This window comes from Notamacropus eugenii, chromosome 5 (genome assembly GCF_028372415.1).
Source record: "Notamacropus eugenii isolate mMacEug1 chromosome 5, mMacEug1.pri_v2, whole genome shotgun sequence".
Lineage (NCBI taxonomy): Eukaryota > Metazoa > Chordata > Mammalia > Diprotodontia > Macropodidae > Notamacropus > Notamacropus eugenii.
Window position 1 is genome coordinate 92691741 of NC_092876.1, and position 16672 is coordinate 92708412.

At 37.3% G+C, this 16672-nt stretch overlaps 1 protein-coding gene across 1 annotated transcript; it reads left to right on the plus strand.

Annotated features, from left to right (window-relative positions):
- The first annotated feature begins 11063 nt into the window (after positions 1 to 11063).
- LOC140507601 (olfactory receptor 52D1-like) lies at positions 11064 to 12011 on the plus strand. The gene has a single exon (XM_072615623.1). It carries the CDS (start codon positions 11067 to 11069, stop codon positions 12009 to 12011), a length of 945 nt encoding a protein of 314 aa, XP_072471724.1. The 5' UTR covers positions 11064 to 11066.
- Positions 12012 to 16672: the final 4661 nt, after the last annotated feature.

Here is a 16672-nt window from a genome sequence, read left to right on the forward strand (position 1 = left end):
TAGAAATTGAATATTCTACCCCCTCAAACTGATAAGAACTGTCTAATGTACAACCTTGTGTTGTTCTCAATTCCAAATTATATAATATATGGACAAAGAATGATAATAAGGAGATAGGTTACTAAAAAAATCAGGTTGGTATTGGAATTGTTTTAGGATGTCCAGGAAAGCACAGGTCACTTCCTAAAAAAGAAGCTAAACTAATTAGCTAAAGTATGATGGTGAGATCAAGAGGACCAATAATCCCTCTCATATTTTTGCTGGCTAGGTCATATATAAATGGGTAATTTTGTTGAATTCGGTGTGGTACACTTTAGAAAGGATATTGGTAAGCTGGAACATGTTTATAGCAATGACACCAGGGCAGTGAGAGTACTGGAGACCCAGACACAAAAGAAGCAGCTAAGGAATGAGAATGTTTATCGGAGAGAAGAGAGGGCTCCTGGAAGAAACATTAGCTTTGTGGAGATTGCCAAGCAGAGGAAACATTGCATGTTATGTTTTGTTTTGTTTTTCCTTTGATCAATCAAGTGGTCCACAACTACATAAAAACTTGCCCTATCTGTCAGGCACTATGTTGAATGTTAAAAGTACAAGGTAAAAGCATCATGAAAAAATCCAGAATATAACGGTCACAGATAAGCAAATGAAGGATAGACACAAAATAAAGACTCAATGATTAGAAAAATTACTAATTGCTTAATGAACTTAGAAAATCCCTATTAATGATATATCTCTTGAGGTGAGTTTTGAAGATGATAAGGTGGTTCAAGAGAGAAAGGTTTCTAGGAAACAGGCACAGCCTTTAGAAAGGTACAGATATGTGGGATGTGTGTTTGCCCTTCATTGGTGAAGACCATGTCAACAGAGAAATAATGATATGACTTGCACTGGACTTTGTTTTGAGTGAGTGAGGGCTGTGCAGGTCACCACTCTCACTTGTCCTCCAGAGCCATCTCAATCCAGTGAATAGATATTCATCAGGATGACTGGAGATGACCCAGGATGAGGCAATAAGGGTTAAATGACTTGCCCAAGGTCACAAAGCTAGTGAGTGTCAAGTGTCTGAGGTTAGATTTGAACTCAGGACCTCCTGACTTCTGCACTGGTGCTCTGTCCACTGAACCACCTAGCTCCCCCACAGATGTTAGGGATAGATGTCATGCATGGTGTTTAGTAAGTAGGTCAATTTTCCAGAATGTTGAGAATATGGGGAGAAGTAAGTTGAAACAGCCAGGATTCAGCCAGATTGTGAGCAATTAAATATAAAATAGAAGATTTATACTTCATCCTAAAGGCAAAAGGGAATCACTGAAGTATCTTGAACAGAGGGTTAACCAGGTCATTCCTGTGATTTAGAAATGATAAACTGACTGATAGTTATATGGCAGAAGAACTCCCCAAGACGGCATACACATTCTATATAGGATCTATATATACTTTTCTATTGAATATGTTTTCACTATAGTCATGCTGTATAGACGAATTAAAATAAACGAAAGAAATCATATAACAAATCAAAACATAATACACACACACACACACACACACACACACACTTGATCTGCTACGTTCTACAAATGAATTCCATAGTTCTTTCTCTGAGTGTGGAAGGCATTTTACCTTATAAAAGCATTGGGAATTTTTTTTTAAGTTCTTGCATTATTAGGAAGTTCCAAATCTATCAGAAAAAACTCTCGCACACGGTGGTTGTTGCTGTGTACAAAGTTTTCCTGGTTCTACTCCTTTCATTCAGCATCAGATCATATAAGTCCTTCCAGGCCTCTCTGAAGTCTTCTTGTTCATCATTTCTTATGGCACAATAGTAATCCATTACATTCATATACCATAATTTATTCAGTCATTCTCTAATTGATGGACATTCCCTTGATTTCCAGTTGTTGGCAACTACAAAAAGTACCGCTATAAATATTTTTGTACATGTGGGACCCTGTCCCATTTTTATGATCTCTTAGGGATACAGTCCTACTAGAGATATTGCTGGGTCAAAGGGTATGCACATTTTTGTGGCTCTTTGGGCATAGTTCCAAACTGCTCTTGAGAATGGTTGGATGAGCTCACAGCTCCACCAACAATGAATTAGTGTTCCAACTCTCCCATCTCCTCTCCAATATGTCTGCTGATTGTATAGGTGTGATGTGGTACCTCAGAGTTGTTTTGATTTCCATTTCTCTAATCAAAAGTGACTTAGAACATTTTTTCATATGATTATAGATATCTTTAGTTTCTTCCTCTGAAAATTGCCTGTTCATGTCCTTTGACCATTTATCCATTGAGGAATGACTTATATCGTTGTACATTTGACTCAGTTCTCTACATATTCTGGAAATGAGGCCTTTATCCCCGAGATTAGCTGTAAAAATTCTTCCCCAATTTACTACATCTCTCTGAATTTTGGCTGCATTGAGTTTGGTTATGCAAAAACTTTTCAGTTTAATGTAATCAAAGTTATCCATCTTTCATTTCATGTTTTTTTTTATCTCTTTTTTAGTAAAAAATTCTTCCCTTCTCCATAAATCTGATAAATATGCTAGTCCTTACTCCTTCAATTTGTCCATGGTATCGCTCTGTATATCTAGATCATGTACCCATATGGATTTTATTCTTGTGTACGGTGTCAGGCAGTGGTCTATGCCTAGTTTCTGCCACACTGTTATCCAGTTTTCCCAGCAATTTTTGTCAAACAGTGAGTTCTTATCCCAGAAGGTGGGATCCTTGGGTTTATCAAACAGGAGGTTGCTACATTCCTTGCCTACTGTTTCTTGAGTGCCAAGTCTATTCCACTTGTCTACCCTTCTGTTTCTTAGCCGATACCAAGTGGTTTTGCCAATTGTTACTTTATAGTACAATTTGCTATCTGGTGGTGCTAGGCCAGGTTTTATGTGAGGTTTTTATGACCTAGTACATGGTCAATTTTTGCATATGTGCCATGTACCACTGAGAAAATGGTATTTCTTTCTATTCCCATTCAATTTTCTCCAGAGATCTAGCATATCTACCTTATCCAGAGTTTTATTTACCTCCTTAACCTCTTTCTTGTTTATTTTGAGGTTAGATTTATGAAGTTCAGAGAGGGGGAGGTTAAGGTCCCCCACTAGTATAGTTTTGCTGTCAGTTTCTTCTTTCAACTCCCCCAACCTCTCCTCTAAGAATTTGGATGGTACACTACTTGGAGAATACATGTTTAGTAATGATATTGCTTCATTGTCTATGGTGCCTTTCAGCAGGATAGAGTTTCCATCCTTATCTCTTTTGATTAGATCTATTTCTGCTTTTGCTTTACCTGAGATTAAGATTGCTATCCCTGCTTTTCTTACATCAGCTGAAGCACAATATATTCTGCTCCAGACTTTGGCCTTTATCCTGTGTATCCCCCCATTTCAAATGTGTTTCTTGTAAACAATATACTGTTGGATTATGGCTTTTAATCCATGCTGATATCCATCTCCCTTTTATGGGAGTGTTCATTCCATTCACTTTTACAGTTATGATTACAGTCTGTGTACTTCTTTGCATCCTCTTTCCCACTGTTTGTGCTTTTAGCTCTCCTGTCTCCCTTCTCCTCTTCAATAGTATTCACTTTTCACCACCTCCTTCTGCAGCCTTCCCTTCCTTCATTTAGTCCTCCTCCCTTTTACTCCCCTTTACCCATACTGCTTCTTTCCTCCCTTTTAGCTTCCCTCCCCTTTCTTCCCCCTTTCCCTCCTACTGCATCTAGAGTTAGTCAGGATTATCTGCTTAAGTTTATTGTTCCCTCCTTGAAACAAATTATATGACAGTGCCTCTCAAACAATGCTTGTCTCCCTCCCCTCTTTTCCTCTACTATAATTTTGGATTTCTTCCTGTGATGTAATTTGCCATTTTCTGCTTCCTCCTTTTCACACCCCCTGCTACAATCCCTTCACATACTTAAATCCTATTTTTAACATGACATCATTTACTTTATACCCATTCCCTCTGTGTATATCCTTTTTATATTTCATAATAGATGCACAATTCTCAGATTAACAGATATCATCTTCCCTTATAAGGAAGTAAACAGTTTGCCCAAACTGAGTAACAAGTTTCCCCCCCACCACCACATTTACCTTTTTATGCCTCTTTTAGACCTGCATTTGAAGATGGAATTGTCTATTAAGTTCTGGCATTGTTCTTAGGAAGGTCTAGAACTCCCTTACTTCGCTGAATGACTACCTCCTTGCCTGAAATGTTGTGCTAAACTTTGCTGGGTACTTGATCCTTGGCTGTAATCCCAACTCCTTTGTCTTATGGAATATTGGATTCCAATTCCTTCTGTCTTTTAATGTAGAAGCTGCAAGGTTCTATGTGATCCTGACTGTAGCTCCTCGATATTTGAATTGTTTCTTTCTGGCTGCCTATAGTATTTTCTCTTCCACTTCATAGTTCTGGAATTTGGCAGTGATATTTCTTGGGTTTTTGAGTTTGGGATCCCTTTCTGAAGGTAAACTATTCTTTGGATGACTATTTTGCCCTCTAAATCTAGCACTTATGAGCAGTTTTCCTTGATGATTCACTGCAAGATATTGTCCAGACTCTTTTTTCCATCATGGCTTTCTGGCAGGCCAATAATTCTTAAATTTTCACTCCTGGATCTGTTTTCCTGTTCTGTTGTTTTCCTAATTAGATATTTTACATTTTCTTCTATCTTTTAATTCTTTAGATTTTATTTTACTGATTCTTGCTGTCTCAATGAGTCATTAGTTTTTACTTGACCAATTCTAATTTTTATCAAATTGTTTCCTTCAGTTACCTTTTGCATCTCCTTTTCCATCTGTCCAATTTTTCCTTTTAAGGAGTTATTTTCTCCAGTTAATTTTTGTACTTCCTTTTCCATTTGTCCAATTTTCCCCAGTTTGGTTTTGTGTTTCCTTTTCCATTTGACAAACTGTTCCTTTTAGGGAGTTATTTTCTCCAGTTTATTTTTGTTTCTCCTTTTCCATTTGTTTAATTTTCCTTTTCAAAGAGATATTCTTATCAGTGAATTCTTTTTTCATAATTTTAAAATCATTGCCCAGATTTTCTTCTACTTCCTTCTTCAGCTGTTCCAGGAGAGTTGTTTGTGCATGCGAGTAGTTCATAGTCCCTTTTGAAGTTTCAAATAGAAGTACAGTCTCAGTACTGACCTCTTTGATATTTATGTTTTGATTCTTATCCCCATAGAAAAATTGTATGGTTTTTTCATGCTTAGTTCACTTTTTTTTTCATGATGTTGATTGTGTGTTGTGGCTTCTGGTTCTTTCAGTTAGAAGCTGCAGAACTTGGTGTTGAGCTGACTTTTGTGAAAAAGCTAAGAGTAAGTTTTTGTTTTGTGTTTGCCAGATCAGCCCTGGAGTTAGTTTGTTTAGTGTGGGGGAGGAGTGGTCTGGTCAGGAGAGATCTCCTCAGGTGAACTGAGGCAAAGTCAAGCTCAGGGGATTGTGATCCCAGCTACCCTATTGTCTTCCCATTTCCCCTGGAGTGCTGAGGAACGCCTAGATGCTAGTGAGAGTTCCCACCACTCCTGGGGCTCCTCTTGTGGCACTGAGGCTTGCCTGGGTCCCAGCGAGAGTTTGCTCCTCCCTGGGTCCTCTGTCCTTCTGGTTTACCTCTGCCACAGTAGGAGGAATACCCTTTAGCTATTTTCCTAGCCTCAGGTGTTATGAGACTATTTGCCCCCTCTGCTGTTCCCTCTGATCCGGGATTTTTCTTAGGAAATATTTTATGGTTCTTTCAAGGTCATCAAGGGGGGAGGAGAGAGCATGTACTGATCACTCTGCCATCCTGGCTCCTGGAAGTTCAAGTAGGTGACTTACCAATGTTTAATCTTCAGGCTGAAAGTCTCAGGAACTGCTGTGCTGATATCTGGCACTCAGCGGCTGCCACTCCTTAGGCTCTGCTGGTGTCCCACCCTCGGCTGCTGCTCTGCCCGGTTCTGCCTGTTGCTGTCTCAGGTTTCCTGGGGCCCTTCCGCTCCTTGTGCTGTACGCACTCCACTGTGTGCTGTGGGCTTGCCCCTGGAGAACTAATCCTTCCTGTGGTCCTTCCAGTCTGTTCTGGGCTCTGAATCCACCACAGTCTGTCTCTCATTGGATTCTGCACCTCCAAAATTTGGTCAGATTTTCCTTTCACAGGTATCTGAAGGAGTTTGTTCAAGAGCTTAGGTGAGACGTTGCTCTCATTCTGACATCTTGGTTCTGGCCCCAGAAGAAGATTTTTGTAATAGTATAGGTGAGCTCAGATAACAGCCTGGTCTGGGATAATTATAATGTACACAGAGAGATGTTGAATGTGAAACATTTGAGAAAGTAGATTTGAGAAAAGTCAACAGGTAAGTGTAATTTTGTGTGATGGAAAGAAAGAGAGAGAGAGAGAGAGAGAGAGAGAGAGAGAGAGAGAGAGAGAGAGAGAGAGAGAGAGAGAGAGGAGAAGAAGAAGAAGAAGAAGAAGAAGAAGAAGAAGAAGAAGAAGAGTCATAGATAATTTCTCATTTGCCATTCTGAATAAATGGAAAGACATGACACCCTTGGCAGAAAAAAAAAGTTAGAATGAGGCATGGGTAGAAGAGGAAAGATGATTACTTTGCTTTGGGACATGTTGATAGGATAGGTTTATTGGATATCTAAATAGAGATTTCAAACTAGCCTTAGATGTTGGGTTGTATCTCGGGAAAAAATAAAAAGATGACAGTTTGATAACTAGACTTGAGATTTTACTGCAGAGACATGATATTGAATCTATAGAAGTTTATGTCATAACTGAGAGAAAGTATGTACAAAAAGAGGAAAGTGACCAGTACAAAGACATTGCTTGTTGTCCTTCATATAAGAAGAGGATCAAAATGACATCACCATGATAAAGTGATATTTATGTCAGATTGTGACTGATCAGACTAATAATATCTCACAATGCTCTACCGCAGGTGGGGCACAGAAAGTCTGTGTGAATATATGGGTTGAATACTCCAAAATTGCATATTCTACATTTACTTTGTCCTTTCTCAATTCTGCTTTGCTCAAAGAGCACTGCACTCTTTCTGATGTGGTCATGCCATGTTGAGTGGTCCTGTTTCAGTGTCTCCCATGTTGCACAGTCAAATCCAAAGATCTTGAGAGTGTCCTTGTATTGCTTTTTCTGATGTGATCACCTGTCCCACAAAAGTTCTCCATAAAATAGTATTTTTGGCAAGCATACATTTTGCATTTGAACATCATGGCCAGACCATTGGAGTTACACTCTCTGAAGCACAGTTTGTATACTTGGCAGTTCAGCTTGAGCAAGGAATTCAGTGTCTGGTACCTTATCCTGCCAAGTGATCCTCAGAATCTTTATAAAAGAGTTCAAAGGGAAGCAGTTCAGTTTTCTGGCATGACACTGGTGGACTGTCCATGTTTTATAGGCATACTACAATGAGTTGATAGTCACTCTAATACCTCTTCTCTCACAAACTTTTCTTCAGAGCCTCCTAAACACTGAGCTAGCACTGGTAATGTGTGCATCAATCTCATTGTCAATGTGTATATCCCAAGGTAAGTGAACTTATCCACAGCATTCAAAACTCTTCCTTTTGTTGTAACCAATGGTTCCACATATGGATGGAGTGGTGGTGGCTGATGGAGCACCTGTGTTTTCTTGATGTTAATTATTAGGCCAAAATTAGCACAGGAAGCAGAGAATTGATCCATAATTTTTTGCATCTCAGCTTCAGAGGCTGTAGTGAGTGCACAATCATCTGCAAACAGAAAATCATGCTCCAACTCTCCTTCCACTTTGATATTGGCTTCTAGCCTTTTCAGATTGAAGAACTTACCTTCAGTACAGTAGCTGACCTTGATATTTGTTCATCTTCATTGAAAACATTTGGCAACATGGCTGAAAATATCATGGTAAAAAGCATGGGAGCAAGCACATAGCCTTGTTGCACTCCATTGGTGACTGGGAAGGTACAAGAGTTTTGTCCACTATCCAGAACCAGGTAGACATGCCATCATGAAATTGATGTACAATACTGATGAACTTGTCGAGGCAACCAAATTTTGACATAATTTTCCATAACCCTTCACGATAAACCATGTGAAAGGCCTTGGTTAGATCTACAAATTTTTGTGTGCAGACCTCTGTTCTGCTCCTGGCATTTCTCTTGCAGTTCTCGGGCAGCAAACACCATATTGACTGTTCCTTGGTCCTTTCTGAAACCATGCTGGCTCTCGGGTATAATACCATCTCCCTGGTGAAGGCTCAGTCTATTAAGGAAACTCTAGCAACAATTTTGCCAGCAATGACTAAGAGAGAGACCCCAATGCAATTGTCTAAGGACAATGTATTCATTTTATCTTTATAGAGATAGACAATGGAGGCATCCTTGAAATCCTGGGGGATAACTTCTTCTTGCCATATATGCTGGAAAATTTCTGTCAGTTTTTGCATGAGCAATGAGCCCCCTACCTTGTAAATCTCAGTTGGAATAGAATCAGTACCAGGTGCTTTGCAACATGAAATGAGCCTAATGACCCTGAAAATCTCTGATTCATTTGGAAATTCAGCTAAGAAGGGATTGACTTCAACTTGAGGTAAATGGTCAATGGCCTCAGCAATGACTAATGATGGTGTGTTGAGAACACTATGAAAGTGTTCAACCCATCTCCCTAGTATCATGTACCTATCACTAATCAAGGTGAGTCCATCAGCACTTAATAGTGGTGAAACAATATAAGTTTTTGATCCATAAATAGCTTTCAGGGAATCATAAAAGCACTTTAGATTGTTACTATCAGTATAACTTCACTTCATCTGCCTTCTTACAGAGCCAGGCATCCTGTATCTCTCTAAGTTTTGCTTGCACTTGTATTTATCTGAGAAGATATGGCACAGATAATATAGTCTGGAAGGACAATTATTTTGGCATGTGCTTGAGAGTTTCTGTGTTTTCAGAATAAAGTCTATCTACATATATATATATATATATGTATGTATATATATATATATACATATATATGTATGTATGTATTAGAAAAAATGAGAAACTACTGAGCCAGATCATGTCAGCATTGCATAATTAAATAAAAGGAGGTGATTTTTGCTTAAATTTAATTGACATTCATCTCACTGAACCATTGTTTCTAGTCCTTCCCTTTGTGGCCAAACCAAATAAGCTTCATCTGAGTCAAAACAGGATTTAATCAAGACCTCATACAGACACTAATTATGGATGGGGCAAGGGGACACTAAACAATGTTCCTGCTATTTACTTTCATCAAATGCTTTAATAAACTGCTTCTTCCCATGTTCACCTGGGAGACTTACTGCTACTTCCTCCCTTGCTTCAAAATGTAACCTTTTATTACATGACCTCTTCCACAACTGTGAGATTACTGTAGGACCCAAATCTCATGAAATTGTACACATAATAGAATAGCAACTCCCTGGTCTCAGGAATCAGCTTCTTTTTCCTAAATAGAGAAACTCAACAGTCCATGCTTCTTGGGAGGAGTAAAGCCATGGGGAAGAGTGAAGGCGAAAGGTGAGTTTTATGTGGTGGAGAAAAGGAAGAGGTCACTAAATGTCCTTGTAACCTCTCAGGGACTTAGGAGTTTGTGAAAGGAGGAAAATTATTTTTTAATTCATGGCCACTGTCCATACTGTTTGAGTTATTGTCTGTGAGTCCCCAAGGATGGGGGGAGGGAGAAGAGCTCTTTTAAAGACATAGCCTTTTTCATCTCAGACTCAGACAAAACTGGGATGCCATATGTGGAGAGGTAAGTGACTTTGATTCAGGTTAGGGATGGCTATATCTAGAACAAGGATCTGTGGGTTGCAGCGAGGATGGAAAACATTGAAATTATCATCCAGTTTGAGGGGAGATAGGATTAATCCAGAACCTATGATAAGCATTAATTTTTCTGGGGGGCATTTTTATGGATAGACAGCTGTGGTAGATTTTTACTTCCAAACCAAAACTGTCAAAAATATCAAATGCAGAATCAGAATGATGGAAAGATTCAAATGTGATTTCAGTCACTGGATCTAGTGATCATACAATGGAAAGAGTAGCAGTTTCAAAGTGAGAGGACAAGGCTTTGAAATGGAGATCTTCCTTTATTATTATGTGACATTGGGCTACTTCCCTGGACATCAGTTTTCTCAGAAGTCAAAAGAGCATGGTATCTTAAATGATCTCCACTCTTCTAGTTTTAAATATATGGGCCTGATATGATATGTTATGAGACTGGAGTATTTAGGACTGAGGAAGGGGGACACTGACACTACAAATTTTTTTAGAATCAATTAAAATGAGGGTCTTTAAAAAAGATTGTCTAGTAAGAATTACTTCTTGAGCAGGTGAGATATCATGGCATAAGAGAAAGAGAAGCTTTGGGTTTGCAACAGTCACATATATATTTGAATTTCAATTTGAACTTTACTAATGGTGAAAACTTAAGTGAGTTTCTCACTCAGACTACATTTCCTCAGTCATAAAAGGAGGAAGCAAAATTTGTATGATATTCTTGGGAGAGATGTTACAAAGAAAGTGTTTTGAAAACTGTAAATTACTTATAGGAATGGATATTGATATTAATCAATGAGTCAGTTAAAACACACTTATTAAGTGTCTTTTATGTGTCAGGCTATAGTTGGTCCTTCATTCTCAAAGAGATTATGGCATCAAGGAGGTGATGACATGACATTCCAGTGAATTGAATTTAAGTGAGGGAGAAAGTGCAAAGTCACCAAACTTGCTTTCTCCTTTGGAAAAACTTAACCCAATTATTCCCACTATTAAATTCTAATCCAAACCTGAGTTTGAGCCTTTCCCAGTTAGGAAAAGTTTGTAAATTACCTGATCTTTTGATATTGACCCAGATGAGAAAATTTGGACTAAGCTTCAATTTCTTTCTTTCTGTGTTACAAAGTTTGGCCTCCCAGCATAATTGTCCCCTTACTAATGTCATCTCTTGCAGGTCCCAAAATTATAGACTTCACAGTGGTCCTGGCCATTCAGAACACTAACTCCTGCTAAGATATCAACAAGAAAATATGAGATACTCAGAATGTCAACTACCAATAAGACTAGTGTACATCCCACGAGTTTCTTTCTCCTTGGCATTCCAGGTCTGGAAACTGCCCACATTTGGATATCCATCCCTTTCTGCTTGGTGTATATGATGGCTGTTCTGGGGAACAGTGCCCTTCTATTCATCATCAAATCTGACCATAGCCTACATGAGCCCATGTATCTCTTCCTTTCTATGCTCTCAGTGGCAGACTTGATTCTCACCACTACCACACTACCCAAGATCCTCAGCCTCTTCTGGTTCAATGATGGGGAGATAAGTTTTGAAGCTTGTCTTATGCAAATGTATCTTATTCATTCACTGTCCACCATGGAGTCTGGATTCATTTTGGCCATGGCTTTTGACCGCTATGTGGCTATCTGCAACCCCCTTAGACATTCCACTGTTCTGACTCACACAGTTATTGGACACTTGGGCCTAGTTATTTTATTCCGTGGAGCTGTATTGCTCAGTCCTCATCCATTTCTACTGAGGTGGCTTCCCTATTGCAAGACGACCATCATCTCACACACATACTGTGAGTTCATGGCCCTGATCAAGCTGGTCTGTGCCCCTACCAGGATTCAAAGAGCCTATAGCTTAGTTGTTGCCTTCCTTACAGGTGGTATGGACTTTATATTAATTATGTGTTCCTATGTCCTCATTCTGCGTGTTGTATTTAACTTGCCTTCTAATGATGCTAGACTTAAGACATTGGGCACTTGTGGTTCTCATGTGTGGGTAATTTTAATTTTCTATACTCCTGCCTTCTTTTCCTTCCTTACACACAGATTTGGGCACCACATTGCTCCTCATGTCCATATTTTTGTGGCTAATATCTATCTTCTTATCCCACCTATGGTGAACCCCATCATCTATGGAATTAAAACCAAACGCATCCGAGAGAGGTTCCTCAAAGTGTTTCTAGTGAAAAATGCCTAAACCTAGAAATATCCTAAATGACTTATTCGGATAAGTGATGTAGCGGCACCAGAACATTGTCAAGAAAACTGGAACTATAGTTTCATTTTCTGTGGATTAAAGATTAAATAAAATAAGTGTAAATCTCACTGATTTGTACCACTGGAACATATTCCGAGAGCACTCATGATGGCAGTACTGGTGACTGAGATGCTCTTGCTGAGTGAGTAATGTTGGGAACAGGGAACTCAACCATAGAAGTCACCTTTATTCTATGTTTCCTTCATGGTGGAACTACCTTGAGAATGCTACATGGAGACTCTTGTAGAAGTGATACAGAGATTTCAAGTAAAAGATTGAATAATCTCTCAGGTTCCCAAATGCTTGAAATTTAATCTTTTGGAGTCCTTCAAGAGGAACTTCTGCCTTATGGGTATGATGCTATTCATCCTTATTTGTCTATTGGTATGGTAGTTCTGCTCTCCAGGAAATCGAATACAACTCAGAGAAAGGGAACAAAATGTGCACAACCGTGGAAATGTAACTGTTTTTTGAAAAAAAAAAATAGCATTGGATTCATGGTTAAAATATTCAAGTTTGAATTCTTTTTCTAAATGTTTTAACTTTATTTCCCTCTGACCCTCAGGTTTTTCATCTACAAACTAAGTAATATTATTTATCTTTGGAGAAGAAAATATTTTGTATAAAATACTACATAAACAAAAGTTGTTAGTACTATCCTTGAAATGAGAATATTGATGATTTCTTTACTAATATTATTAATATTGATGGTTGTGGTGGTGGCATTATCAAGAGTATTATCAATTTTTTTTTATCCTGGAAGGCTTTTAGGGGTACAAAAATGAGAGGGAAATTGTGAAGTGGAATATCTAATGTCAGCCCCTCTTACTATGAAAATACACTTTTATTTAGGTATTATTTAATGTTTTTTGTAAGTCATTTAGCCTCATTGATCACTACTATTCTCCTACATAGACCTGCCTTACAGGGTTGTTGTTACTTTTAAATTATAATGAAGGATATGAAAGCATTTGAGCATAATCAAGAGTATATAATTCACTGGTAGAACCAGAGAGCTCAGTGAATCAAGCACAGAGAAATGCAAAACAATTACAAAATAAATTTTTAGCAGCTAGAACAATGTACACTTTAAGAAGAGTTGTGGTGTTTCAAAGATATCTAGTACTCTGAGTTCCTTAATAATTACTGAAACTATTGCACATTTATTTGTATTATGGACCCCACTTGTCTGGATAGAAAATTGTCACAGGTATAAAACAGGACCTTAATCTACAAAAATTAAATGAAAATATAACTAAAGGAGGAAGTGATTTGAGTAAGGTAGACCTAGCAGAAAGTTCTGTTCTAGAAATCAAATATTGAATACAATTCAGGACTTCCCGAGAGTAAAGACAGTGGAGGAAATATGCTGTCCTGAAATATTCAGACACTCTCAGCTCATATTCAAATGACTGGCTCAAGAGTCTGGGGATAATGGCTTCTTTTATATTTATATATGTATTTACCCATCAATCAAAGAACTGTAACTTAGTGGTAATAATGACAGGCTCAGAGTCTAAATGTTTGAGTTGAAGTTTGAAAATTATTATTCAATAACTGTGTGACTCTATGTGTCTTGCTCTCTGAATTGTTTCCCCATCTATTAGATGAAGACAATAACAGTAGTACTATATATTCTATCGAGTTGGTACCATAGAAATTGTTTGCAAAACGTAAAGCATTAGATTATATGGGAACCAGTATTGTTAGTAGTACATATTCAGTAACTACCTACTGATAAATTGCATAAATTTTCTATTTTCCCTCACATTTAGAGAAAAGGATGTGGGTTGCTGTCCCCACTTACCCTCTTCTTCTAATCTCCCGTTCTGGTCAGTTCAAGGTTAAGGGAGGAAAGAATGTGTTATGTAGGAATTGTTCTTCGTATTAGTGATTCTTGTGCTTCTGTCTGAAAGGATCAAATTAATGTTACTTTGAGTTTCTCCTCAAAGTTGATTGATTCTGTTTAATTCTGATTGATTCCTTTGAGTTGATTCTGTAATTTAATTGATTTAATTGTATTGACTTTTGTAATTTAGTCTGCATCTGCCTAAAGCCATCTTTCTATGTCCTTAAGTTCAGGAATTTAGTTTTCCATCTGGGTTAGTGTAAAGATATAGTTAAAAGAAAAGTTGTTTCCCATGCTAGCAGACACTAGGATACATCCAGTATGTCTGGTTGATGTCTTTAAGTCCCTTAAGTTACCTTGGTATCACCACCAAAATATATGTTGTCTTTCTTTGTCTGTCCTTATGTAATTAGGGAAGTTTTATCTCTTCTGAGGAGACCAGAACTCTGTTAGTTTTGATGCCTTTGCCAAGATTAAAAGAATTAAGTAGGTTCCACAAAAAAATAATAATAATAATAATAATAATATCCCTTAATTGTCAGAGATGGGTGTGATTAGCCTCATCTGAATGTCAGTTCACCTTTCTTAGTACACCCAAATGTAATGTTACTTCCCTGATTCTGCAACCTATCACTTTTTCTCCTCACCTACCAAGATTCTTTCTTTGTTATGTGTCAGTAAAGAAGGTCCCTTCCTTCTCATTGGCATCCCTGGATATACTGAGGTTGCTGGTCTGACTTACTTTGTTAGCAGTTATGTGTCACTGTTAATAAACTAATATTGCCTGAACCCTGTACCTCAGCTTACCTTCAAAAAATTTACTCCAGACATATCAAAAGGGAATAAGCTATTGACTCATGTTTTTTTCAGTATTCCTTTTGCCCAACTCTGTGCTTAAGTAGGAACTGAATGTGTATTTATCGGATATATTGTTCACTGGATACCTATTAAAAATAGGTTGGATTACATGGCTTTTGAGATACTTTTAAGGTTTGACATTCTCTGATTCTAATTCAATTATCATCCTTTCTATGTCAGTGTATGGAGATCAGTTTCTTCCAGAATACAGAGTGTTATAGGCTTCTTAAATTGTGAATGTTTATATATATAGTCATGAATTACACAAACATACATGTATATGTTAAAAAAGAGCTTAAATTTTAATATAAAATATATTATATGCATAGATAATTATAGAAAACATAACTGTACAAATATAAAATATGTAAATAGTATTTATTATATAAATTGTATTATATGTAATTGGGCAGTTAAGTGGTACAATGGATAGAGTTCTGGGTGTGAAGTCGGGAAGACTCCTTTCTGTGATTTCAACTATGGTATCTGCACTTACTGACTATGACACCTTGGGGAAGTCGATTAACTCTGTTCACCCCAGTTCCTCATCTCTAAAATGACCTGGAGAATAAAATGGCAAACCATTCCAGTATCTTTGCTAAGAACACTCAAATGTGTCAGGAAGAGTTAAATACCCCAGTATATGAGTGTGTCATATTATAACATCCTTGAAAGTGGGGAATGTCTTCTGCCTTTTTTTTGGATTCCCAATACTTAGTGGATAGCATATAGTAGGTGCTTAATGATTTACTGATATTATGTATATATACATAATGTATATGTGCATATGTATATGTACATATACATAAAAATATATATGTACATTTTTAATTCTTCATCATTGTAACAAATTTGTAATGCTGGATCTTGACAGTATTTTTGACAAGAAGTCATTTTTGCAAATCCAGAATTGATTGTAGTTCATAAATTTTTATTGAGGTTTAAACTGGGAAATTGTCCAGGTCAATTATGCATGTTTATTTCCATGTTTTTAATGATTCATTGATTTTTATATTTTCATATATGTATATATGTATGTATATATGTGCATATGCATATATGCACATGCACACATTAATATATAGATATAAATGTGTGTATCTCAAGGGCATACCGCAGGAATATTTAATCTCAGTTTGTGAATTTCTGTATGCTGAAACAATTCAGCTTCTCCTTATATAACCATGTCAGTGTTAAACATGATAAATCTTACAAAACATGGTGTCCAGTTCAAAGAGTAGTGCAGAATGAAAGGGTAAATGGCAAGATGATTACATATTCAGATACTGAATATATCAATCACATTACACCTAATTCTTCTCTTCTCTAGACTAAAATAACTAGTGTTAATCAATGTATTTTGTACGATATTACTTTTTTCTTGTGTGTTGGGGTGGGGCACAGTGATTAAACGCCAAGCCATAAGCCAGGAAGACTCATTTTCATGACTTCAAATCTTACCAGACATTCACTTGCTGGTGTGACCTTAGACAAGTCACTTAATGCTGTTTGCATCAGTTTCTTGATCTATAAAATGAGTTGCAGAAGGAAATAGCAAATCACTCCAGTAACTTTGCTAAGAAAACCCAAAATGGGGTCATGAAGAATTGAACACAACCGAACAATATTCCTTTTTGAAAAATTAATTAATTTATTTTTGATACTCTTTTCTTTTTCAATTTTCAGTTCCAAATTCTCTCCCTCTCAACCTCACTCCTCACATACCTACTGACAAAGCATGAAATATATCAAATATATGTGTAAAATCATGCAAGTAATTTTCACATTAACTTTTATTTACATAAAAGGAAGATAAGTGAAGAAAGTCATACTTAAATTTTCACTCAATCATCACCAATTTTCTCTCTAGAGGTGAATAACATTTCTTTCAACA

What these genes read in the sequence shown, in the direction of transcription:
- LOC140507601 (XM_072615623.1), top strand. Translation starts at nt 11,067, where the DNA reads ATGTCAACTACCAATAAGACTAGTGTACATCCCACGAGTTTCTTTCTC.